This window comes from Macaca mulatta, chromosome 14 (genome assembly GCF_049350105.2).
Source record: "Macaca mulatta isolate MMU2019108-1 chromosome 14, T2T-MMU8v2.0, whole genome shotgun sequence".
In the NCBI taxonomy this organism is placed as follows: domain Eukaryota; kingdom Metazoa; phylum Chordata; class Mammalia; order Primates; family Cercopithecidae; genus Macaca; species Macaca mulatta.
In genome coordinates this window covers 130,676,940-130,703,408 of record NC_133419.1, presented here as the reverse complement: position 1 = coordinate 130,703,408, position 26,469 = coordinate 130,676,940, and the positions used below count along the sequence as shown (strand labels likewise).

The following is a 26,469-nucleotide window of genomic DNA, read 5'->3' as shown; positions in this document are numbered from 1 at the left end:
AAATAAGGGGCTTCAAGGAGGTAAAAACCAGTCATTGAACTGTTACAACAGCCCTGAGGCAACACAGAATTGTATTCATTGCTTGCCCAGGTCAGACTGTCCCAAGCACTGTACAGGATGTCCCGAGCACTGTACACTGTGCTGGGATGAAGTGTTTTGCTTGTTTTGAGAAAAGGGTTGAAGAGACCATTGTTTCCATTCTCCTGTCCCTAGAAGTGTTTCCCCAAAACATTCTAGCCTCAAGTTCCTCCTATCCTATACATCATGCAGGAAAGGAGCTTCTGCACATGTTAGGGTGGGAAGTTCATCCTTTCATCTAATTCACAGCTGTCCCTCTGTGTTTCTGAGAAAGCAAAGAGAGGGGGGATACTTAGAGGGAATTTGGCAGCACTTTCCCCTGGGCAAGAGCCTTCTCTTTGGAGGTAACAAGCCCTGAGAGTCTCGGGTGCATGCTGAACCCCCACAGCTGCGGAAAGGGGTCAGATGGACTGAACACAACCAGCGATGACCTCGACTGTCAACATCCCCAGCATAAGCACAGAGCTGGGCACCTGGGGGCAGGTGAATTGGCAAAGGATTTAAAGACCCTGATCCCAGCGGTTCCTAATGCATCACCCACATTGACAACTCAGACAGTTGGTGGGTGAGTCTAGAGTTTATGGGTAGAGAACAGGACCCTCCACCCAATCCAGACCTGTGTCATTGAGACTGGGGTGGGATGGAGTTTTGTGGTCTTGAGACCAGGTCATCCCTCTCTTCCTGAGTACTACCCCCTTCCCCAGGGGGCAGCGGTGACATGGGACAGAATGAATTCACCTCTTACACATTTGTACCTGGGGCTGTGGGCAATGCAGTGAAAGGATCTTACATGAAGTCCCCGGCAACTAGCAGTATCCAGTAGAGAAGACCCTTCTCAGGGACTGGAGGTCTGTTTCCCTCCTGGGGAAATGCTGACTTCCCAACCTCACTGCTGGTAACTTACCACTGTGCTGGCCTCTGCCCCACTTGCCCTCTAACATGGCAGTGAGAGTCCCTCTTAGGGTTAACCAGGTGGGTTGTTTTTGCTTTGTGTTTGTTTTCCCGATCTTCAGTTTGGAGTAAAAGTTAGGCAGGCTGTGCAGTAGTGATGAGAGGAGGGCATGATTTCAGCATGACCTTTTCCCCTCTCTCTGTTGTGCTTTACAATGAAAAGCTCTGGAACCTTCTCCCCACACAGTCGGATCTCCGGAGGGACTTCAGGGATCCGAACAGTGTGGGGCTCTGCAGTCGGACTCTGCAGGGATCCGAACAGGGTCGCTGAGACCAGTGCACGAGCCTCTTCCGAGGATGCATCCTGGACTCTTGGCCGCAGAGGAGGAAGCGGCTGGGGTCTCCCATGGACTCTTTCTAAAGGGTCAGTCCAGCATGGTAGGGGTTAACGTGGGTCCGCGCGTAAAGGGAAGGAACGAAGTTGGAGTTGACAGTTCGGGGGGGAGGGTGGCGGACGGGTCTCGCTGCCTGATTGGTTTTGCATTTCATCCCAATTTTTTTTTCTCCGCTCTCTCCCTCTTTTCAGTTTCTCTCTCTGATCCCAGGGGAGGGGAAACGGGAATAGTGAGAGATCAAAAATAAACCTCTTATGTCAAGCCGGGAAGGAAGTATAAATAAGAAGGGCTCGGCAGCCCACTCGGTGCTTCCCGGGGCGGGGAGGAGGCAGGAGGCGGCTGCGCGGGGCTGGCGCGGGCAGGGGCGGAGGACGGGCGCACGCGGGCCGGGGCCAGCTGCTCGCGCTCGGCTCGGGGGCGGCGGCTCGGGAGGAGCGGGCTGCGCCAGCCAGAGGGGCCGCCGGGGGAGCGCTCCCGCCGCCGGGCCCTGCGGGCCGAGTCGGCCTTGCATCCGATTGATTCCGCTTTTCCTGGAGAGAGCGGCCGGGCCGCGCTCCGCCAGCCAGCACCTGCCCGCGCCGGGCGGGCTTCTTCCCTCTCCCGCGCGCAGTCACCGCCGCAGCCCCCATGCTCCCCGCCCCCGCCGCCCCCCGGTGGCCTCCGCTCCTGCTGCTGCTGCTGCTGCTGCCGCTGGCCCGCGGCGCCCCGGCCCGGCCCGCAGCTGGGGGGCAGGCCTCGGAGCTGGTGGTGCCCACGCGGTTGCCCGGCAGCGCGGGCGAGCTCGCGCTCCACCTGTCCGCCTTCGGCAAGGGCTTCGTGCTGCGCCTGGCGCCCGACGACAGCTTCCTGGCGCCCGAGTTCAAGATCGAGCGCCTCGGGGGCTCGGGCCGGTCTACCGGGGGCGAGCGGGGGCTGCGCGGCTGCTTCTTCTCCGGCACCGTGAATGGGGAGCCCGAGTCGCTGGCGGCGGTCAGCCTGTGCCGCGGGCTGAGCGGCTCCTTCCTGCTGGACGGCGAGGAGTTCACCATCCAGCCGCAGGGCGCGGGGGGCTCCCTGGGTCAGCCGCACCGCCTGCAGCGCTGGGGTCCCGCCGGAGCCCGCCCCCTCCCGCGAGGACCCGAGTGGGAGGTGGAGACGGGAGAGGGTCAGAGGCAGGAGAGAGGAGACAACGAGGAGGACAGCGAGGAGGAGAGCCAAGAAGAGGAGGCAGAAGGCGCTAGCGAGCTGCCACCGCCCCTGGGGGCCACGAGTAGGACCAAGCGGTTTGTGTCTGAGGCGCGCTTCGTGGAGACGCTGCTGGTGGCCGATGCGTCCATGGCTGCCTTCTACGGGGCCGACCTGCAGGTAGGACTGAGAGCCTCCTCCAGCCACAGTGCCCGGAGGCCCCCCAGATGCCTCCCAGCGTCTCTAAAATCTCCCCTTCCAATCCCTCTGAGAAAAAAAAAAAAACCCTTCCCGCTCATCTTTTCCAGCCTGACCCCAAACGAGATTCTCTCCTTTCTGAGAAAGAGCAATAACTCTTTTCTGAACTTCTGCCACCCTAGCTCCCTGCGCCCCCACCCCCAGGTCCTTTCCAGTTTCGAGTGGGCTGCAGACGCCCATCCCTCTCATCCGAATCTCCCGCGGCACGTGGCACACTGCCCCGAAAGTGGGTATCAACGCACTCCCCTGCACCTGCCTCTCCCAGCAGAGACAAAAATTGAGCATTTAGGAATAGCTCCCACTCCCACCCCTCAGCCCTCTACTGCCTCAGATCTGAGAGGCTCCCAGGGAAAGGCAGACGGGATGGAAAGAGATGGCTGTCCGGATTCCCTTGGGTATGGAGGTCGCCATAAGCAAAAGACATTGTTTGAAAGGAGCTGAACCTGGAGAGGGGCTGCCCAACTTCTGTGCAGCCAGCTGGTTGTGATCAATGGGGCATGAACTACCTTGCCAACCTGGCACTCAGCCTCGGCAGAACTTGGCAGTGCCAGCAGCCAGCACAAGAGGGAGGGGCAGAGAACTCCTGCCCAGGGGCTCAGCCCAGGAACTGAAGCTTTGGTGGAAACGCGAGGGTAGCAGGGGCTGGGAGGAGCTCGTTGGGTGAGTGTCTCTGGTAAAGCCAGACCCACACCCAGCTGCCCTTAGCCCAGACACAGCTCTTACCTAAACAGGGGAGAAAAACAGAGTCCAGGGAACGGATACCTAACCAGACCGTTTCTAACTAGATGAAAGATGGTGCTGACTCAGCAGGAGGCGTCTGTGTTGCCCTAAACCCCAATTTCTCCCCTAAAGACCAAGTGAAGGCTTTTCCAGGAGGAAAGGAGGGTAAGGTTTCCAGGAGAGGGTGCTCTTTGCCCCCAGGGAGCACAAAACCAGAGATGTGCCAGGGAAGGAAGAACTGACCTGCCTCGGTCATAGTTCCCTGAAACAGGGATCCTGGCAATGCGGCAGCTAAGCTGACACTTTGTGGTGATGACTTTCTTGGCCCAGACCCCATACTAAGCTCAGCCTGTGCCCGACTGCTGGGGGCCCCAAGGGCATAGGCATCGCCTGTGCAGAATACTCCAGACAAGGAGGCCTTCTGTTTCTCACCCCCATCTTTCCCACCCTCTATCACTGGGAAAGGCAGGGTAGGAAAGACGCAGGGAGAAACAGATGCATAGGATGGGAAGGGCTGTGGGTGAGAGTCCACATGGCTGCTCCTCTGGCTACTGCAGGTGCTGATTACACCCCAGGCAGGCACCCATGCAAGCCCGTGTGGTATTTGCTTCCCCCAAAGCACGGCAGAGTAGCTCCGGCCCGCCACAGCAGCCTGCCTCATGAGCTTTGGGTCACACTGATCTAATATCTGTTTCCCTGCCTGCCCTGAGAGCAGGGAGCACCAGCCCTCTCCTCTGACTCCTTTCTTTAAGCAAGTACTAGAGAGTGTGGCAGGAGAGGGGTGAGAAGAGGGCTTCTTCCATCTCTTTAGGACCCCCACACCTGACTCCTAGGGGGCTCCACCAGAAAGAAGCTAAGATGCACCCATTGCAAACCCAGAGCGGGGTGCTGTGCCCCTCTATTTCCACACACGGAACAGATTCTGACATTTGCCTGAGAACCAAAACATAGGAAAGCCAACAAGAACTCTGCCAGCAGAGAAAGTCCGTTTTTCAGCCTTCAGGGCCAGACTGTCTCACTCTCTCAGCTGATCACCTGGATGCTGGAGATAACTGAGTATTTGCCTCAGGGACATACTCGCATCTCCAGACATTCTAGCTATCTAGAGGCAGACACGGTCTGAGGCCCGGCCCCAGGATGCCCCGGCTGCTGAAGCAGGAGACTCTGCTAGGGTTTGCACCCGGTTTTGTTCCCTTCATCTAAAGTCCAGGTTTGCTGCCCCAGACAACTCGGCTTCCTGTGTCGGAGACACCCAGGCATTGCCATCCTCATGAGACTCCTGAGCGGGCGATCTGGCTCCTGCTCGACCCGCTCCCCATCCCCCACAAACATGCATTTCTGGACCTTTCCCAGCTGCACATTGACACCTGCACACCCAGCCAGCCCACCTGGACCAGGACAGCATAGCAAAACAGGCATAGGGCACCTCTGAAGACCGAATTCCTCTCCGTAGGGGGTTGGCTTCTGAGTCTCACCTGGAAGGAAAGTCTTCCCTCAGGGAGACCAGCCCCGCCACCTCCACCTTGGGCCTCATGTCCGAGCCCACCTGCACTCCTGCTGCCCCCGTGGCGGGTTGGGGAGGGACTGAGGTACAGCTGTGTCCAGGACCACCTTCGGGCCCCTCTGCTGTGACGAGCTGACCAGCCTCGGAGATGCCGCAGGACAGGCGTGCCTGTCTCAGCTCAGTCCCCTGGGCTTCCGAAAACGGGTCCATGAGCCCAGCTGAGAGAAAGAATGAAAATCAAGTTCCCGTGCCTCAAGACCTTGCCTGCCCACACCCACCTACTGCAAATGGAAGCCAGTCCTTTACGTAGAGACCTCATTTACACAGAGGGAAGGCACTCTGGGGTGTGTAATCAGGGGTGTGTGAGGATGAGAAGAGCCTTTACCCCTCTAGGACTTAGCGTTCCTCATCTGTGAAGCAAGACGCCTGGACGAGGTGGCCACTCCCGGTCTCAGCACCTATGTGGCTGCTTCATGTGAGCCGGTCTTCTGGAAGGTTTAGCCACTCTCTGAGCATGTTCAATTCACAGCGTGATTGCACACACGTCACCTCCATGAAAATACCTGTGACCGGGGCAGAGGGAGACTGCACAGCCCACAGGGGACACGTGGCTTCCTCAGGATCAGACAGCACTGATCGGGATCAGGAGGTGGCAGGGCTGGGCCTGCAGCCCAAGTCTCCCAAAGCTGATTCCTGAGCACTGTTATCCCACCAGGCAGCCTCTTTCTCAGGATGAGGGTCTGTGGCTCTGTCGACCTTCTGATACTTGCTTATGTTGTGGGAGTGGGTCCTTAAATCCAGCAGTTCATAGCCGTCCAGGCCCACTGTGAGGCCCTGTCCCGCGGAGAAACCACCGTGGATGCTGAGAGAAAGAACGCGCCATTGCCGAGGCTGCTCTCACTGTTAAGCGACAATGACGTTTTCCAGAACTCTGTCAATTGAGTTCACTTAATCCCATGCCAGAAGGGGCCCAGGCCTCCCACCTTCTTATCTGGTTTCAGAGTCAAGGAGCTCAGACGGAGGGGCCTTTCTGAAAGGAGGGACCACCTGGGAAGACTCCATTAGCTCAGTCTACATCCGGCTGCTGCTCACTGCCCCCTGTGTGAACCCGGGGTGGGATGGAGTGAGGGGCAGCGTGGCAGTACCCACTCTCTCCAGCCTGGAACGACCGTCCCGCCAGTGCTTCTGCCGTGAGCAGAGTTTCTGAGCCCTCTTCTTAGCAGAGAGGCTCTGAAAAGTGGCGCTCATCTTCCCAAAGGCCCAGCAGAACACTCGCAGGAGGTCAGATTCTGGGAACTGACTTCAGGGTCCCCAGAATGTCACAGCCATCTCCATGCCCCCTTATCTGCGTGCTCTGGGGAAAATGTCTTCCACAAGACACTAGATACTAAAGTGGGCACGGAGTCTAGGTTGTCCAGCAGCGTCCCGGTTTCTACCTGTTCTGGCATAATTATTAATACTACCGTCTTTCGCTCTCAAGGGTATCCTGCTTTGGATGACAACAGAAACAGATTCATGTGCCCACACCCTCCGCTCTGTAGCTACCAGGGAGAAAGACAAGCGTTATATGTGCGTGAATGATGTGTTTCCCCTTGGCAAAAAAATGCATCTTTTCCATCCCTTATGTCTGCTGTAGTCAGAATGATCAAAGATATGGAGTATTTCCCAAAGAAAATGTTTCAGTGTCCAAAGATCGCCCCTTCCCCATCCCCCAGGAGGTGGGGTGTGCATAGGCAATGACAGGCGGACTTGCTGCTTGCAAGCCTTGGGTTTGCTTTGGCTAGGCTATAGTTTTCCTTACAGCAGCAAAGATGGGTGGCAGTCAGTGCAGAGACTAAGAACATAGACTTTGGAACGGAATAGAAATAACGTAGAGTCCTTGAGCAAGTCACCTATTTCTCTGTACCTCGATTATCTCAGGTAGGAGCAGTTATACCAACATCCTAGCCTTGTCTTGGGGATGAAACAAAATATGGAATGCACCTGACCTGGTGCCTGGTTTAGAGGAGATACTCAGCAAGGTGTGGCTATGGCTAGAGTTGCCTTCAGTGATGGAAACCGTTTGTTAAAGTGGGGAGGATGGGCTAGCCCATGACATCAGAGTGCCGGCCACCACTGTTTCAGCTTTGCTGTTCCACACGGCAGAGGAATCTTCTCTTTCAGTTTGCCCAGGCTCAGCGGTGAAGGCTGACTTGTAGTTCAGCATGTGTGCTTTGAAGAGGCGACATTGCCCTTTGCTGTTTGGAGAACAAGAGGAGATGAAGGATATGGTGCAGGTCATTCTTTTCTCCTCTCACTTCTTTCCTCTCCCTCTGCTTCTCCATCTCCACACCCCCAGCTCAGTCTCAGGCCCTAGAGATGTCAGGAAGGAAGAGGCATTGCACCAGATGCTGAAGCAAGGGCTCCCCAGGGCCACTTTTCCTCTCCTGGCCTCCCACTAGGTGTGCCACAAGGGAAAGCAGTGGAGCTGCAGGTGAAGCGCAAACCGGCTTGGTGTAATGACGACATCGGGGCGGGAGGAGGCCGGCCCGTCCCCATCACCCACCGCAGCTGGCTTCCACTACCATGGGAGCTCTGAGGAAGGAATCTCCTTGTTCGTATCTCAAATAACCAAAAGGTGCTCCGGCCCACCCAACAGGCCAGGGTGTTATTACTATTAATTTTTTTTAATCCATTATTATTTTTTTAACAGAGACAGGATCTCACTATGTTTCCCAGGCTGGTCTCAAGTGATTCTCCCACCTTGGCCTTCCAAAGTACTGGGGTTACAGACATGAGCCACCCTGACTGGCCTGATGTTCATCTCTATTCCAGGCCCTGGGGTCACTCATGCAGGAGCAGACTCCCTAAAAAATGCCGCCTCTCCCTAACAAAAGTTAAGAGTATGGGATCCCCAAGTCATTTAAGAGCAGATCATTTGACACCCCAGCCGGGCTGACTATGGGCTCCCACCTACCTGTCATGGCTTTGGGGCATTGTATGATGTGCTGAAGCCTCTCCTCCTCAGGGGGGCCAGGACCCTGTTCACATTTTTCACATGCAGCCTGCACTGGTGCAGGGAGCAGGGAGGTGTAAAGCGGCACCAGGAGGTGGAGCAAGCCATCTGACTTCCTCCTTGACCAGCCGCAGGCCTGATCCCCATGGGACTCTAAGTCAGGCCTGTCCTTTGAGCCTAAGGGATTGGGGCAGAACCAAAGGCTCACAGCCCTGAGGTCACCCACCTCACCCAGGCTCAGTGGTCCTTCTCCCTAGCGAACTGTGAGATGCACCGCATACGTGAGGCATTCCTGTGGTCATTTGTCAGAAGAGCGGACTGGGAGGGGAAAATCAAAAACTCGGTAGAACAAGAGACAAGGAGAGGTCAGTGGGATCGGGAGCTGGGATTTGGAAGGGAACCCTGGGTCACGGAATCCTCCTAGCCTTCTTGAAAATGAAAAGTATCTTCTGAGACAACGGCCAGAAGGACCTTCAGATGTCCTCAAGTCCAGCCCACCCCTTGAAGCTAAATGGCTCTGAAGCCGGCCCTGCCTGACAGCTACGCACTGTCTGGAGAAGACAATGATATGAGCAACCTGAGCTGCAGAGAAGGAGCTCTCTGGGAACCTGAGGGCCAGGAAGCTCCTTGTGCTGTCTTGCCCTGATCTTCAAGCAGTGGTTTATCCTGCAGGAAGATCAGGGGTTAACCCTCGACTTCCTCCGGTCTTCACTGAGGACGTGAGCACTGCCTCGTCTCTCACTCAGCCTCCCTCCAATCTGCTCAAAGTGGGCACACAGACTTGCCCCAACCTCCCGTCTTTGGCTCCTGGTACTGAGCTGTCTCAGCCCCAAAGCTTAGCAGCTGGTGTTCCTTAGCTTCACACCTTCGTTGTACGACCTCATCTCCCCCAATTTGAGATTGTGAAACTGGACTCAATGGGAAGAAATCTTGTGATGACGGTCGCAGTTTGCCTCAGAAGAAATTCCAGGGGTTGGTCCCTGGCCCATCAGACCCTGGTCCTTCTTAGAGAGATCAGGATACTGTTGGCCTCCTGGAAGCAGCAAAGACCCAGCCAGGGTTTGTCTCGGCAAGCCACCACTCCTCAGTGCTCACCCCCAGTTGCATAATGATGTGATTGCTTTGTTTCCCTCCAGAATCCAACTCCAGGGGCAAGTGCCAAGCTTCAGCCCTGTTGATAAGATGTTTCCATCAGCCGAAACACTGCCGGAGTGTTTGACACGCCAAGTAACCTGCCAACCCCTGCTTGTAGGGCTAACAAAATACCTGGCTCATTGCCTGCGAGGTGAAGGGACAGATCCCATTCACAAATAATGGGATTCATCTGGAACGCCCACACATGGCCTCACCCAATGGAATGTCCCTCTCTACCCTTTCCTTTCTCCTCCTTCCACTCCCACCGTCCAGACCACAGGAGAAGCAGAAGAGGGGCTCCCAAGAGGTGGTGATCTAGGGATCGGAGAGGCAGGGCAAGCAGGTGCTGCCCAGCTGACCACACTCCAGGCTCAAGGAGCACCCACGTCTGCCCCTGTGTCTCCCCTTCCACAAAATGCTCAAAGAGGGCCACTTCAAGGGGTCGCCGAGGCAGGAGAGTGAGTTCCCATCTGGCCTCCTCTCCAAGCCTTGGAATCCAGTGGGGGAGCAGTTGGCAGCCCAGGGACGAGACAGAGGCCAAGCAGTGACGTACGTTCTGTTGGCCAGCCTGGGTGGAAGGGAGAGCAGGTGAGATCCTAAGCACGTGGGTCCGCTTAGGCCCACGGGAGCCTCTCAAGCCCCAGTCAGGAGGGAATGAACCCTTCAGGGCTGTCCAGGCAGACACCAGGAAGCCAAGCCCTGGAGAACCTAATGAGAGCACGGTGGACCTCAGAGACAGGCACACCCGGGCTGGCCTCCTGGTTTCAATAGCTGTGCGACCTTCGACGAGCTCATTTGCATGACCTTCCTCATTCAGGAAATGGAATTGCAGCACCTTCTTCATAAAGTTACTGTGAGAATTCTTTGAGGTAATGTGGCAGAGTAACTGTTGTTAGGAGTGATTATCACAGCAAAGTTTTCAGCGTTAACAATTCCCACCCTGAAGAGTAGAGTTACCCCAACAGGCAGCAGGAAAATGCTCAGCTGGATTCTAAGAGGGAACTCTACTAAGTTTGAGCGCTCAGAACTTTGTTTCTGGGCCGAGGCCAGGGATGAGGGGGGGTGGTTGGCAGGGAGACAGTGTCAGAATGAAGGCAGAATAAGCCATGCCGTCCAGTAGAACTTTCTATCTGTACATTCCAGTACAGTAGCCACGAGCCATATATGACTATTGACGCACTTGAAATGCACTATAAATTTAGGGTTTTGGGTTTTAATGAATTTGGATGTAGGTCATCCCATGAAGCTGGTCTGAATGTTAGACGCACAGGTTCGGAGCAAGGCAGGTCTGGTTTCAAAGGCCGCTGTTCATGCATCAGCTTTGTGACCCTCGGCAGGTTCTTGAGCCTGTTTTCTCACATGCAAAATGAAGGGAGTAACACGGAGGCCTCGGGGGTATCGTGAGGCTTTGGTAAGAATCCGATGCTCAGCCCCATAAAAAGAGGTGATGGCAGCGGACAGGCCAGGCAAACGGCCCGAGACTTAACCCTTCACTCTGCCTCTTGTCTCCTCCTTCCTGACAGAACCACATCCTCACATTAATGTCCGTGGCAGCCCGAATCTACAAGCACCCCAGCATCAAGAATTCCATCAACCTGATGGTGGTAAAAGTGCTGATTGTAGAAGATGAAAAATGGGGCCCAGAGGTGTCCGACAACGGGGGGCTTACACTGCGCAACTTCTGCAACTGGCAGCGGCGTTTCAACCAGCCCAGCGACCGCCACCCGGAGCACTACGACACGGCCATCCTGCTCACCAGACAGGTCCGTGCCTGGCTCCGGAAGCCCTGGGGAGGAAGGGAGACGGGATGGGCAGATCAAAGGGAGGACCACGAGGCCTGCCCAAACATGGGAAACGTCTCCCTGCTGGCCCCAGCTGGACGCCAGAGCCTCATGCCCGGAATGACGAGGAGGAGGTCATGAGGACAAGTGTGAGGTATTTGCAAGGGAAGGAGAAGAATCTTGTAAGGGCTGTCTTCCAAAAGTTTGTGACCAGCTGTCTCCTGAGGTCACACATAACAAGAAGAAATGGGCTTGAGCTGCCGAGTGAGAGATCTGGGCTTGGAATGAAGAGAGTAGTTCTAGCTGCAGTGGTTGTAAAACATGGGGCAGGTAGCCAGGGGGTCCCCTCAAGATTTGCCCACAGTGGGAGGGTTGCCCACCTACACGGCGTGATTTAAACAGACAGCTTCCTGAAAGCAAGAGAGTGATCATGTGTGCCAGGCCCTGTCTGCTCCTTCAGTCTCATAACGGCCCCAGCGGGCAGGTCCTGGTGTTATCCCCATTTTGTAACAGAGGAAACTGAGGCGCAGAGTGGCCGCACAGTTCTCTTGCCACATAGTGGCAGTGCCCATAGACCAGCCAAGACAGTGCTGCTGTAGGGTCATGTTCTGAACAACCATGCTGTCCTGTCCCCCACAAAAAGCCTCTGAAGTCCCAGCCAGCCTCAGGATGCAGCCAGCCTGGAACATAGAACAGGCTCCCTCACATGAGTGGCTGATGTGAAGACAGATGGAGATTTCCTGATCTTGTCACTCAGAAATCCATCTTGATAGCCTATGTATTTTATATTCTTTTTTGTTTTTAATTTTGTTTTGTTTTGTTTGAGACAAGGTCTCGCTCTGTCACCCAGGCTGGAGTGCAGTGGCACAATCACAGCTCACTGCAGCCTCTGCCTGCTAGGTCCAAATGATCCTTCCACCTCAGCCTCCTGAGTAGCTGGGACCACAAGCACAAGCCACCTCACCGGCTAATTTTTTTTTTTTTTTTACTTTTTGTAGAGACAGGTTCTCATTATATTGCCCAGGCTTGTCTCCAACTCCTGGACTCAAGCAATCCACCTGCCTTGGCCTCTCAAAATGCAAAGATTATAAGCTTTAACAAAACAAAATTTCACAGGTTACTCTCCAATTTAGAAAGATGGGGGGTGGGTGGGTGAACTGTCTTGACCATAAACACAAAAAGAACCAATAAAGCAAGGCCACTAGGTGGGATATCCAGACACGTTGAACCTGCTGTTGCTTCCCCCTCTTAAGAAAGTTCAGCCGGGCACATGGCAAGCACCTGTAGTCCCAGCTACTTGGGAGGCTGAGGTGAGAGAATCGCTGGTGCCCAGGAGTTTGAGGCTAAGTGAGCTACAATTACTCCTGTGAATAGCCACTGCATTCCAGCCTGGACAACATAGCCAGACCTCGTCTCTAAAATTTAATTTAGGCTGGGCGTGGTGGCTCACGCCTGTAATCCCTGCACTTTGGGAGGCCAAAGAGGCCAGATGGCCTGAGGTCAGGAATTTGAGACCAGCCTGGACAACATGGTAAAACCCCATCACTACTAAAAATACAAAAATTAGCCAGGTGTGATGGTGCACACTTGTAGTCCCAGCTACTCGGGAGGCTAAGGTAAGAGAATAGCCTCAACCCTGGAAGCAGAGGTTGCAGTGAGCTGAGATCATGCCATTGCACTTCAGCCTCAAGACTGCATCTCAAAAAATAATAATAATAATTTCATTTAATTTAAAAGCTCAATAAACACAGGTGATGCACAGGCCAGCAAGCACGTTATGGGATGCTCCGTGGTCCACTCCCACGTGCACACTGGCCACCCCTGGCCCCGGAGGCCTGCAGCACACCACACACACACACACACACACACACACACACACACACACACACACTGATGCACTCTCTTGCTCTCTCCCCACCAAGCAGAACTTCTGTGGGCAGGAGGGGCTGTGTGACACCCTGGGTGTGGCAGACATCGGGACCATTTGTGACCCCAACAAAAGCTGCTCCGTGATCGAGGATGAGGGGCTCCAGGCGGCCCACACCCTGGCCCATGAACTAGGTAAGATTTGCCTTGCCAAAGCCCACTTCACCACATCAGCAGGAACTGCTCTTCCGGATCCAAGGTTGCGTAGATCCTAAGGAATATGCAGCTATGCCTCGCTTAGGAATAGCTCCTCATGGTTTTGACAGGGTGGCTGTATACAAACAGATACCGTGCTTGACGGAGCTGAACACAACTCCACTCCCACCCCGAGCACAAGGCCAAATACCTGATGATCACAGGTCACCCGATGAATGCCAGGACACCAGACGGGTGCTGGGGTGGAGGGTGGCGCTGTGCACAAGCTAAGCCGTAGGATCTGGGGGAAGAACATTGGTCCAGGGACTGTCATGTAAGAGAGCAAATAATAGAGCTAGATCCAAATTTAGGACGGGCTGAGGCAGAAAATAAAGGGGTATCCGTGTTTCTCAGTCATCTGAGAACACGTCCGGGAAGAGCAAAGCGCAGGGGAAAGCCCAAGGCAGAAATCTTGCGAGGGTGAGGGGTGGCTGCTCCCCTGAGGAGCTCTATCTCTGGCCCTAGCTGGGCCGGGTGGGGCGCCCTCGGGCAGGACAGGGCAGAGTGGACCAGGCCTCTCTTCCCAGGGCACGTCCTCAGCATGCCGCACGACGACTCCAAGCCCTGCACGCGGCTCTTCGGGCCCATGGGCAAGCACCACATGATGGCGCCGCTGTTCGTCCACCTGAACCAGACGCTGCCCTGGTCCCCCTGCAGCGCCATGTACCTCACGGAGCTCCTGGACGGCGGGCACGGTAGGCACCGGCGACCCCGCCCTGCTTGTCCCCGTGGGCCTCCTTCCACTGCTGCTGACACAGGGACCCCCTCCAGCAGTGCCTCCTCACAGGGCCCTTGGAGCTGAGTCCCGGCCAGCCTCCCATGCTGGGGCATTCACACCACCCCCGAAGTCTGCTCTTCCCGGCCCCAGCTTCCAGCAGCAGTTCTGGGCTAATTTAGATGAGTCACAAAGCAGGGGGAAGTCATCTGAGAAGGTTGTCTGAAGGAGGAGGGTTGGAGCAGCGCTTGAAGGAATAGAAGCACACAGCAGAGGAGAGACGAACCTACAACAGCTCAGGCATGGCAGAGGCAGTGACTGCGTCCTGTGAGAGCAAGAGGGCGGGGGACTGGTTCAAAGGACTGGAGCCAGGCGTGGGGCGTGCGCTTGTGGTCCCAGATACTCGGGAGGCTGAGGCAGGAGGATCACTTGAGCCTAGGAGATCAAGGCTGCCAGTAAGCCGTGATCACGCCACTGACTCCAGCCTGGGTGACCGAAAGAGACACCATCTCTTGAATGAAAGAAAGAGAGAGAGAGAGAGAGAGAGAGAAGGAGAGAAGGAAGGAAGGAAGGAAGGAAGGAAGGAAGGAAGGAAGGAAGGAAGGAAGGAAGGAAGGAAGGAAGGAAGGAAGGAAGGAAGGAAGGGAAGGAGGGAAGGAGGGAAGGAGGGAAGGAAAGGAGGGAGGGAGGGGAAAGAAAGAAGGAAGGAAGGAGGGAGGGAGGGAAGGAAGGAAGGAAGGAAGGAACGAAGGAAGGAAGGAAGGAAGGAAGGAAGGAAGGAAGGAAGGAGGCCGGGTGCAGTGGCTCACGCCTGTAATCCTAGCACTTTGGGAGGCTGAGGCAGGTGGATCACAAGGTCAGGAGTTCAAGACCAGCCTGCCCAACATGGTGAAACCCCGTCTCTACCAAAAATACAAAAAATTAGCCAGGCATGGTGGCACACACCTGTAGTCTCAGCTACTCAGAAGGCTGAGGCAGAAGACTCGCTTGAACCCAGGAGGTGGAGGTTGCAGTGAGCCAAGATCGAGCCACTGCACTCCAGCCTGGGCAACAGAGCTAGACTTCGTCTCCAAAAAAAAAAATTGCTTCTCAGAAGAGAGGATTAAAGATAAAACAATTTTAACTGGTTGGAGTTGTTGGTAAAGCAATGAAATATTCTAAATTCTTCTCACTGAGGGAGACAGGGACACGTATGATGCAAAAATAAGATTATCCAGACAGCATTAGTTGGTCTTCATTTGCATATTGTGACTTTGAGGAGCACGGTTAGATTGTGATGTGGATGAATATTGCGTTAGCTGGCATTCACTGGTTGTACACTGACTGTCAGGGGCAATGCTTCCTACATGTTCAGGACAGCAAAGGAAAGTCGGTCCTGAAAAGCCTTTGCAATCGATAGTCAAAAATTAGGCATGCTCTCACGAGATCATCGAGTGGTGACAGCTTTTAGTTGCAGGTCAAGAAGTCGTGACGCCTAGACCTTCAGTGCCATCCATCGCAGGCCATCAAGAACTGAGAGGGTGGCACCCCTGCGTGCGTTCTTACACCCCTGCTTCCTCTTTTCCCAGGAGACTGTCTCCTGGACGCCCCTGCCGCAGCCCTGCCCCTCCCCACAGGCCTCCCGGGCCGCATGGCCCTGTACCAGCTGGACCAGCAATGCAGGCAGATCTTTGGGCCGGATTTCCACCACTGCCCCAACACTTCTGCTCAGGACGTCTGCGCCCAGCTTTGGTGCCACACTGATGGGGCCGAGCCCCTGTGCCACACGAAGAATGGCAGCCTGCCCTGGGTTGACGGCACGCCGTGCGGGCCTGGGCATCTCTGCTCAGAAGGCAGCTGTCTACCTGAGGAGGAAGTGGAGAGGCCCAAGGTGAGGGACAGCCCCTGAGGATAGTGGGAAGGAGAAAAGAGAAACAAAAGGAAATGGGGAGGACTGAGGGCTGTTCTCAAGGGGGCACCACACCTGAGAGTCACAAACCGAGAGACAGCCAGGCAGAGCGGCTCACACCAGAATCCCAGCACTTTGGGAAGTTGAGGCAGAAGGATCACTTGAACTGAGACCAGCCTGGGCAACATAGTGAGATCCTGTCTCTACAAAAAAATAAAAAATAAGCCGGGCCTGGTGACTCACACTTGTAGTCCCAGCTACTCGGGAGGCTGAGGCAGGTGATCACTTGATCTCAGGAGTTTGAGGCTGCAGTGAGCCATGATCATGCCACTGCACTCTAGCCTGGGTGGCAGAGGGAGACCCTGTCTCCAAAAAAAAAAAAAAAGAAAGAAAACAAACTTTGGGCCAGGCTGCAACACAGGACTTCTAGGTAAAATCACTCATCTTTTAACAAACAAACCAAAGTATATTTATCCTCACAGTGAGGAGCCCGTGGCGGCTCACCCTCACTCAGTGGGTTGGCGCTGCCATGGCTCCAGACATTAGGGAGCTGCTTTGGGACTGACTCAGGGCTGGTGCAGATGCAGTTCGGTGAGAGGTGTGGAGACAGGCAGGTGAGCACACAACAGACTGGAGCCACTGTCAATTCCATCATGAACACAGAGAGACACATGGAATAAATTCCATCAAGAATTGAATGAAAAGTATTCATAGCCTGCCCGTGCTTGAACTGAATGCATAACTAGAGGTTGGGAGAACGAGAGCAGTTGTGGGAATTCCGTACTCAAAGAGGAGGAGAGGAGAGAGAATCAGAGCTGCCTCTGGCCAGGCAGAAAAAAAACTTGGCCCAGGAGAGAGTAAACTCACAAGAAAAACCAAGGCAGTGCCAGTGAGGGTTTTTAAATGATTCACTTCTTTGCCCTGCTCTTAATACATCCAAACCGTGAGGCTGATCACATTTCTCTTACGGTGAGTCATGGAGCCATCACTATGAAACAGCATCCACTGGGTTTCACAGCCCGGTCCCCGCCAGCGCTGAATTGCCAGGGTAGCCTAAGCACTCCTCAGTACATGTCTTTTCCACTGAGCCTTCTGAGCCTGCCTGCACCAGGTAAGCTCCATACTCTTGTCCTAAGCCTCAGCTGGCACAGGATTCATGGATTGATCCTCAGCCACGTCCCATTCACCCTGTTCATTCTCATCACATGTTATTGAGGAGAGGGATCTGCCACCGATCCCCAGAGGCAGAGCCGAACTAAGTACAGGGAGAGGTTGACGTGAAATGATCATGGAATGATGTGTGGCCTCTTTTTAAGAACAGTCAGATCAGAAAATAGATGTTTATAGAATCAGGCCGGGCACAGTGGCTCATGCCTGTAATCCCAGCACTTTGGGAGGCTGAGATGGGTCAATCACCTGAGGTCAGGAGTTCGAGACCAGCCTCACCAACATGGTGAAACCCTGTCTCTACTGAAAGTACAAAAATTAGCCAGGTGTGGTGGCGGGCGCCTGTAATCCCAGCTACTCAGAAGGCTGAGGCAGGAGAATCACTTGAACCCGGGAGACAGCAGTTGCAGTGAGCCAAGATCACACCACTGTACTCTGGCCTGGGCGACAGAGCAAGACTGTCAAGAAAGAAAGAAAGTGAGAAAGAAAGAGAGAAAGAAAGAATATTTATAGAATCATATCTTTTGTAAAATAAAAGCATCGCATCTTTATGAGGATATATTCAGAGCAAAAGTATGAAAAATATTGGTGAAAATCATGTTAATGATTTAATCTGGGTAGTGGTGTTTTAAAGAAGTGTTGATTTCTTTTTTACAATTTTCTGCATTTTTTTATTTGTCATATGAGCAACTATTACTTTTGTAATTTTTAAAAAATTATTTTCATTCTGAATGCACTATGAACCTTTGGGCATACAGCATTCAAAAGGGCAAAGCTTTGTTCTCATAGGTCAGTTATAAAATGGGAAGCAGGGCCGGGCATGGTGGCTCACACCTGTAATCCCAGTACTTTGGGAGGCGGAGGCGGGTGGATCACTTGAAGTCAGGAGTTCCAGACCAGCATGGCCAACATGGTGAAACCCCGTCTCTACTAAAAATACAAAAATTACCCAGGCATGGTGGTGTGTGCCTGTAATCCCAGCTATTCAAGAGGCCGAGGCACAAGAATCGCTTGAACCCAGGAGGCAGAGGTTGCACTGAGCCGAATTCACGCCATTGCACTCCAGCCTGGGCGACAGAGCAAAACTCTGTCTCAAAAAACCAAACGAAAAAAAGCAATTCTGTTTCTTTCCCAGGCATTATCTTATCACTGGAACCAGTGGCTGGTAGACTATGGCAACACTCCCAGGGCTGCTTCCTTTAGACCAGAGTTCCTCTACCTTGGCACTAGGGACACTTGGGTCAGGATAATTGTTACTGTGGGGCCTGTGCTTTGCTGGATGTTGAGCAGCATCCCTGGCCTCTACCCACTAAATACGGTAACATACACCTTCCTCAGCTGTAGCCACCGGAATATCTCCAGACATTGCCAAATGTCCTCTGGAGGGCAAAATTCTCCCCAGTGGAGAACCCCTGCATTAAATGCAACCTTATTCCCATAAAAGAGTGTCATTCATTCATTCAGCAGACAGTCTACTGAGCACCTTACTGAGCATAAGACACTGTTTTAGACACTGGCGAGTCAGCAGTGAATGAGTCCAGCCTGGTCTCTGTGCTCACAAAGCCATGAAGGCCACACAGTCCTTAAACAAACGATTGAGGCAGTTTACGGTGCTCCATACACCAACATGAGAATGACTAGATGAGGAAGCCAGGGCTTTGGCCACCCGGTGGCACAGACACTGAAGCCTCCTGGCCTTTGCTCCTCATTCAGTGTGCCATTGTGTGTTGCAGCCCGTGGTAGATGGAGGCTGGGCACCGTGGGGACCCTGGGGAGAATGTTCTCGGACCTGTGGAGGAGGAGTACAGTTTTCACACCGTGAGTGCAAGGACCCCGAGCCTCAGAATGGAGGAAGATACTGCCTGGGTCGGAGAGCCAAGTACCAGTCATGCCACACGGAGGAATGCCCCCCTGACGGTAATTGCCACTCAGGGCCACCCCTGCCAGAGCAGCTACTATCATCGCTGTGACACATCCCCAGAGGATGTGTAAAGTGGGAGTAAAGTGGGTGTCCTGGGATATAGAGTTTTGCCTGTGATCTGCACCTAAATGGGCTCTGCAAGGCTCCAAGCCCAGGGGCAGCTCTCAGGGACCCGGGACAGCTCTCATAGTGTTTAGAGAGCCTGGCAAAGTCAACGAGAGAAATTACCCTCATCTTCCAAGATGTGGAGAGGAGGACATCACTCCCAACCAAACTTATTGGGGAGGAGCCTCTGGAGAGGGGCCGGTGTCTAGGAAACTAATCCTCCTGGAGGCATCAGAACGCTCATCTGTGTGCAGAATGGAAGCATTTTCCAAAGCAAGTGTCAGAGCCAAACCTCCAAGGTCTTTCTAGCCAAAATTCAGCCCAGGGAAGAGGGAGGATTTCTGAATCTGATTCCTGCTCACATTCCATCTTCCCTTGGGGCCATAGCAACTGTTTGACAGAATCTCCCCAGGAAGCAATACTACCTCTCCCTCCCCTTGGCATATTCCTATCCCCAGTACCTGCTGGAAACCACACACATTAACTTAGAGGCAGTAAAGGGGCAGCAGCAAACTCATGAGAGGGAAATCATGACAAGGTTTTTCCCCACCATCCCATCCAACTGCCCAGTGTGCAGCTCCAGGAAGGATTGGCAGGCATGAAAAATCAGGCAGAGCCTTAGGAGAGATTCAACCACGGGAAAAGACGCTGGCACTGGCTTGATGTTTCAGAGGAGAATCTGTAGGCTTCGCAGTTTCACAAGACAAGAAGGATCCACAATGGTTTGAGGCTCTAGAAACTTTGTGCTGGAATTGTGTGAGAGTTTGCCTGGCATACGGGTGAGACGTTGCCGGGAAAGGGGGAGGACAGGAATGAATATAGGGTACAAGGTAGGCATGGACGAAAAAGGATGTCATGATTTCAGACCCACCAAAGTCTGCCATTACTGTCGAGTATTTTTTAGTACTTTTTGTGTGTCTAGGACTATAAAAATGTATGAAAATGTAAAAGGCATGGTCTCTGTCCTTAAGGAGCTTGCAATCCAATTAGAGACCCAAATCCCTTTAACACAGCCATTAAGTTTCAGTGGATGAGTCACAGACCCTAGATTGGTGAGAGGCTCAGAGAAAGGAAAGGCTGGGTGAGCGGAAGCTTTGAAGGGAGTTAGGACTGAGCAGAGTCTGGAGGACTGAGACGGGGTGAGGTGTGAGGGGACCTGCCAGGATGGGGAAAGGTGTGAGAAGTGCCCTCATTCGCTTAGATGGAATCAAGCAAAGCACACCACTATGTCAAGGCCAGACCACAGAGGTCCTTGAAGGCTGATACAGTATCTGGGGGTTATCTGTGCCACCTGTCCCATCAAGTCACCTGGAAGCTCCTGCAGACACAGCCCAGACCCCCTCAGCTGTACTGACTCAGAGTCTCAGGCGTGGAGTGTGGCATCTGCCTTGGCAAAGTCTCCCCAGGCATTCAGATGCACAGTTTGGGCGGGGAACCTTGGCAGGAAAAACAGCTTTAATTTTAGGATTTGGGGGTGGAAAGCAACCCACGTCTAACTTCAGATGGATTGGTCTGGCAGCGGCACACGGCAGGACGGAGAGGAGGCAGGCACAGGTCCCCATGAAGCCAGCAGCCCTGGGCTTGCAGTCGTGAGGGTGGGATGCCATCGTCTGAAATCACAGACTGTCCTGAATATAGTGTAGGTCTCTGTGACCGTTTGGAAATAGCAAATAGAGATGCTCACATGTTCGGGAGATACCGGGATGCCAGTCTCAGACTTGAGCGTGGTAAGACCAGCAACTCAAATGTTCGGGAGATACCAGGATGCCAGTCTCAGACTTGAGTGTGGTGAGACCAGCAACTCAAATGTTCGGGAGATACCAGGATGCCAGTCTCAGACTTGAGCGTGGTAAGACCAGCAAATGAAAGTCAAACAGTTCGTGGAAGGACCCTCGGGAGCTTGGCCGTGCTGAGTTGGAGGTAATCATAGTATATACAAACGGAGCTCCCCAGAGATACCCAGCATTACTGAATGTGGGTGTAGGGGCAAGATCGGAGCTAAACGTGTAGATTTAGTAGTCTTTGGAGTCGTGTCCAGTGTCACTGAGGAAATCGACACTGCACAATTAGCAGTGTCCTGAGAATATAGCTCCACGTGCCATTCTCTGCCTTCCAGGCTTACTGACTTGTTCCCTGTTGCTCCCTGAGTTCATTCATCTGTAAAGTACAATGAATCTCTTTCCCTAATGGAAAGAGCATTTATCCTAGAAAGCCCAGCATGAGGCTGGAGGGCTCCTTTCCTTGCCCTTTTGAGAAAGGGTCACACATGGGTCTACGAATGTTGTGCCCAGAAGACACTGGCCCTGCCTGGGTCCCTGGGTTGAGTCCAAAACCAAAAGAAGAAAATGCTGTAAATTCGGGATTTCTCCACCGGGACCTCCTGCTTGCGCATGGGTGTCACCTCCATGCCGTTTCTTCCTCTTTCTAGGGAAAAGCTTCAGGGAACAGCAGTGTGAGAAGTATAATGCCTACAATTACACTGACATGGATGGGAATCTCCTGCAGTGGGTCCCCAAGTACGCCGGGGTGTCCCCCCGGGACCGCTGCAAGTTGTTCTGCCGAGCCCGGGGGAGGAGTGAGTTCAAAGTGTTCGAGGCCAAGGTGAGAATCACCCTGGGACTCAGATCCAGAGATGGGGAGGAAGGTCGCCTGTCCCCACCCCTCCCACAGGCTGCTTCTGTGCTCAACACGCCCTCCCTCCCGCACCTTCCCTTTCCCTGTTGCAGGTGATTGATGGCACCCTGTGTGGGCCGGAGACGCTGGCCATCTGTGTCCGTGGCCAGTGTGTCAAGGCCGGCTGTGACCATGTGGTGGACTCGCCTCGGAAGCTGGACAAATGCGGGGTGTGTGGGGGCAAAGGCAACTCCTGCAGGAAGGTCTCCGGGTCCCTCACCCCCACCAGGTGAGTCTCCCCAGGAGTTCTGTACCTTGCTTGCTAGAAGAGCATGATGGGCTTTGCGCTCTGATAGGCCCAAATTTGAATTGTGGCTGCTACTTAATAGCTATGAGGGTTGGGCAAGTTATTCAAACTCTCCGAGCTTCAGTTTCTTTATAAAATGTCAGCAGTATCTCTAGCTCAGAGTCGTCGTAAGGATTTCCTGAGATGGGATGTGCACTTGGCAGTGTCAAGCTCATAGAAAAGACAGAACACAGGACAGCCGTGACTTTTACGAGGGCTGGAGGCCATGTGGATAGGGAGCTGTCATCTCTGAGTCAGTCGAGCCACACTGAGTAACCTGGACCTCTGCCAGAAAGCGGCTCTCCCAGGCCTGTTTTGGGAAGGACGTCTCACCCTAAGCCTGGCAAGCCCTGCCCTTTCTGCAGATGGATCTCCAGAGAAGGGGGTTACCAAAAAGGGGCCCTGGCAGCCCCAGGGCTTTCATGAATCTGAGAACTCCAGACACTTTGTTCATATCCTAATGCCCCACATTCATAAAACTCCAAGGATTTTCCAAAGCGCTTTCATTTCTATGGTCTCGTTTGATTTGTAAAATAAGTCCATGAGGTGAGCAAGGCCAATACTATTCTTCATTTTGCGGAGGAAGAAATTAAGACACAAAAAGATTAAATGACTTTTTAAGGTCACATTGATAGTTAATGACAGCCAGAAGAGAACGTAGTTTTCCTAAGTCCTGGATGACTTTTGTCTCCCATTCCATGTACTTCCTGGAGAGTAAGGGCAAGGTCAGGTGTTTTATATGGGCCACACTCTGCCTCTCTGCCTCCAGTACATCAATGTATCCTTCTAGGGGATACCTGAGCATCCATCTGTCCAACCACTTGCCCCACTCACGGTCTCAGAGTTTTTGAGACGTGTTCACTGTATTGTATTCTGCTTAGTGAAGCTCGCAAACCCTGTCCCATTATGTGTGTGTGTGTGTATCTATCGCTATATCTCTCATCTCATCAGTCTGAGAGAACAGAATCAGCCTATAGCAGGCAACTTGGGACTGTTTTCATTTTTTTAAATTTATTTTTATTTTTTTGAGACAGAGTCTCACTCTGTTGCCCAGGCTGGAGTGCAGTGGCACGATCTTGGCTCACCTGCAACCTCTGCTTCCCAGGTTCAAGCAATTCTCCTGCCTCAGCTTCCCAAGTATCTGGAATTACAGGCGTGCACCACCACACCCAGCTAATTTTTGTATTTTTAGTAGAGACGGGCTTTCATCATGTTGGCCAGGCTGGTCTTGAAATCCTGGCCTCAAGTGATCCGCCCGCCTTGGCCTCCCAAAGTGCTGTGATTATGGGTATGAGCCACTGCGCCCTGCCCTGGAACTCTTTTTACATTTGAGCTCAAAGGACGTAGGAAAAAAGCAGCAGACGCTATTCAGATACTGGGGCCCTTGGCCACTTTCCCTCAGGCTTTAGACAGATGGGCCTGTGGACACTCTCCGAGTCTGAGACTAAGCAGCTAGCCCCACTGGACATATGGCAAGGAGAGCAAAGAGCCCGCCTGACCATTTGCCTCACTTTCTCCCCAGCCTGTGGAACCCAGATTTCCAGAAAAGAACAAACAACTAATCTTTCTTCATCCTACCTAAAGCCCTAAGCCTATAACGGACTGGAAACAGTTTCCCAAAACAGCATTCTGTCATTCCAGAAGCACAGAGCTCATGGTGCCTGGGCACTCCCAGAAGGTGGCTTCAAAGAAGCAGGCTTGAACCCCCAACTCCCAACCCCACCCTGATCCCACCCTAGGGCCATATTCATCAAATACTAGGAGCCGACTGACTCAAAGAGGTGGCGTGAAATGTCCTCCTGTTCACGTTCTGGAAGGGGTGTGCAGAACAGTTTTTTCCATGTGGGTTTCAGCTCTGGGTATGGAGGTGGCCAAGCAAAGTTGTATGCCAGTGCAAGGAACTAGAGGTATTCGAGATCTCATCTGACAGGTGCCAGGTTTGGCTACACCAGTGCAGCTTTCCAAATCCTTCTGGGTTCTCCTCCTCTCTATGCTGTTCTCAAGACCCACATACCTCAACTCCCCAACCACGCATTTGAAATAGAGTTGCCAGATGAAGCAAAAACCGTTGAAAACTCCCAATGTACAAGACATTTCTGTCTGCCTAGACAGCTAATTTATTGAGAACGTTGAGGCAACTTGCTTCATTACTTGCTTTGGTTTTTCTTGTCTGCCACCTGGGGTGCCCACTTCAGTCTCCAAGGCATCATCACGACCCAGGGCTGGGCAGCCACTGGTCTGAGGGTGTCTTTCTGTTTCTATCATAGTTATGGCTACAATGACATTGTCACCATCCCAGCTGGTGCCACTAATATTGACGTGAAGCAGCGGAGCCACCCAGGTGTGCAGAACGATGGGAACTACCTGGCGCTGAAGACAGCTGACGGGCAGTACCTGCTCAACGGCAACCTGGCCATCTCTGCCATAGAGCAGGACATCTTGGTGAAGGGGACCATCCTGAAGTACAGCGGCTCCATCGCCACCCTGGAGCGCCTGCAGAGCTTCCGGCCCTTGCCAGAGCCTCTGACGGTGCAGCTCCTGACAGTCCCTGGCGAGGTCTTCCCCCCGAAAGTCAAATACACCTTCTTTGTTCCTAATGACGTGGACTTCGGCATGCAGAGCAGCAGAGAGCGAGCAACCACCAACATCATCCAGCCACTGCTCCACGCACAGTGGGTGCTGGGGGACTGGTCTGAGTGCTCCAGCACCTGCGGGCCCGGCTGGCAGCGGCGAACTGTAGAGTGCAGGGACCCCTCCGGCCAGGCCTCTGCCACCTGCAACAAGGCTCTGAAACCCGAGGATGCCAAGCCCTGTGAAAGCCAGCTGTGCCCCCTGTGATTCAGGGGGAAGGGGTCAGTCTCATGCTCCTGGACGTGGGGTACTGAGGTGCAGACAAGGGTCTCCACTGTGATGACTCTATATATCAAGGCAGCATGGCCCACCCAGGCCTCCCATTGCCGCAACCCCTCCAGTACTGCACGAATTCCTAAGGGGGAAGAGGAGAGGGGATGGGGCGACAGATCCTATCATCAACTGTCCAGTGGACTGGACCTTGCTCGGGTTCAAGTAGAGGGCATAGGTTAAAAGGTAAAAGTGCACTTATTGACTCAGACAGGACACTCAGCGTCAGTCTGTTTGCAAAGGACTAGCAAAGTTAAATGAAAAAAAAATTCTATCTGGTTTCCCCGATAAATAATCTACCTCAGAGGGGAAAACATTAGTACAAGAGAGGCGTGGGGCAGGGAGTCAATGGTGAATGTCAAAGCAGGCTCCAAAGCTGCACCCCAAGCTGTCGTCAAGAATGACCACGACTGTCTTCAGTGTTAAAATCCATCACCTAAAGGGCTGCAGCGTCACAGGGTTGTGGAGAGCCACATGTTCTCAGGCTGCCACCTGCAGGGGTGGATCCATTTCAAGTATTTATGCAAATGTGTCTCTGAACTAAAGTGTGATCTTATGCCAAAGCAGTGGTCTGGTCTGGTTCATTGTTTCTTTGGAAAGGGCAGGGACCTAGAACCCAGGGATGGAGGCTGAAACCAGGTCAGCTCATCTTGAACTCGTGCTGGGCAGCTGGCTCCCTGCCTGCTCTGGGTCCTCACAGGCCTGCAGAATCCAACTCATTCAGGCAACTTTCATTTGCACGATCTAGACCAGTGGTTCTCAAGCTTTCATTAGGATCATCTAGGGGGCTGGTAAAAACAGATTGTGAGGCCGGGCACAGTGGCTCACATCTGTCATCCCAGCACTTTGGGAGGCCAAGGCAGTAGGATTGCTTGAGCCCAGGAGTTCAAGACCAGCCGCGACAACATGGCAAGACCCTGTTTCTACAAAAAATTTAAAAATAGAATCAGTCGGACATGGTAGTGCAGGCCTGTAGTCCCAGCTACTCAGGAGGCTGAGGTGGGAGGGTCACTTGAGCCCAAGAGGTTGAGGCTGCAGTGGGCCATTTTTGTGCCACTGCACTCCAGCCTGGATGACAGAGTGAGACCCGGTCGAAAAAAAGAAAGAGAGAGAGAGAAAGAAAGAAAGAAAAAGAAAGGAAAGAAAAGAAGGGAAGAAAGGAAGGAAGGAAGGAAGGCAGGAAGGAAGGAAGGAAGGAAGGAAAGAAGGAAGGAAGAGAGAGAGAGAAAGAAAGAAAGACAAGACAGATTGTGGGGCCCCATCCCTAGAGTTTCTGATCTCATGGTTGGGATGGCCTGAGAATCTGCATTTCTAACAAGTTCCCAGTGACTGACATGGAGGCTGCTGGTTTGGGAACCGCACTGTGGACACCTGTGCTAGAGGAAACTTCCAGCTGGGAGATCACAATTGTTATGCAATGCCTTTGGGCTTGTCATTCTTGAGAAAGAATATCCCCTTCCTCTCTGAGCTACCCCATCATCCTCTTACACGCTGCCTGCCCCCTTTTAGTTTAGCTGGGGCACCGGATTCTCTTAGGTTCGCAAGAATTCTAAACCTGCATCTAAGTACCATCGTCCCAATGACCTCAGCACCTGTCTCCACCCCCACCCACACCAAATCTCATCCGCATCTCACAATTCCTTTGGCCGGAACAACTTGCAACTGTCCCGGTGAACCCTTTTATCCACAGTATCATTCCCGCCAAGCATCTGAAATCACCTGAGAGCTGCCAAAAGCCCCTACTCCACTCCATAGCTCATCATCTCTCCCGT

The 26,469-nt window shown here is 53.3% G+C and overlaps 1 protein-coding gene across 1 annotated transcript; it reads left to right on the top strand.

Moving 5' to 3' along the window:
• Positions 1-1,638: 1,638 nt before the first annotated feature.
• On the top strand, positions 1,639-25,260 carry ADAMTS8 (ADAM metallopeptidase with thrombospondin type 1 motif 8). Its single transcript, XM_015116124.3, has 9 exons — positions 1,639-2,708; positions 10,663-10,902; positions 12,846-12,981; positions 13,569-13,736; positions 15,325-15,626; positions 18,545-18,728; positions 21,266-21,438; positions 21,564-21,739; positions 24,064-25,260. The coding sequence occupies exons 1-9, from the start codon at positions 1,992-1,994 to the stop codon at positions 24,632-24,634; spliced, it is 2,667 nt and encodes an 888-aa protein (XP_014971610.3). The 5' UTR covers positions 1,639-1,991; the 3' UTR covers positions 24,635-25,260.
• The last annotated feature ends 1,209 nt before the right edge of the window (positions 25,261-26,469 follow it).

What these genes read in the sequence shown, in the direction of transcription:
- ADAMTS8 (XM_015116124.3), top strand. Translation starts at nt 1,992, where the DNA reads ATGCTCCCCGCCCCCGCCGCCCCCCGGTGGCCTCCGCTCCTGCTGCTG. An exon ending in GCTCCTGGACGGCGGGCACG is followed by an intron (nt 13,737 to 15,324) that starts GTAGGCACCGGC and finishes CTCTTTTCCCAG; the next exon opens with GAGACTGTCTCCTGGACGCC. An exon ending in AGGAAGTGGAGAGGCCCAAG is followed by an intron (nt 15,627 to 18,544) that starts GTGAGGGACAGC and finishes TGTGTGTTGCAG; the next exon opens with CCCGTGGTAGATGGAGGCTG.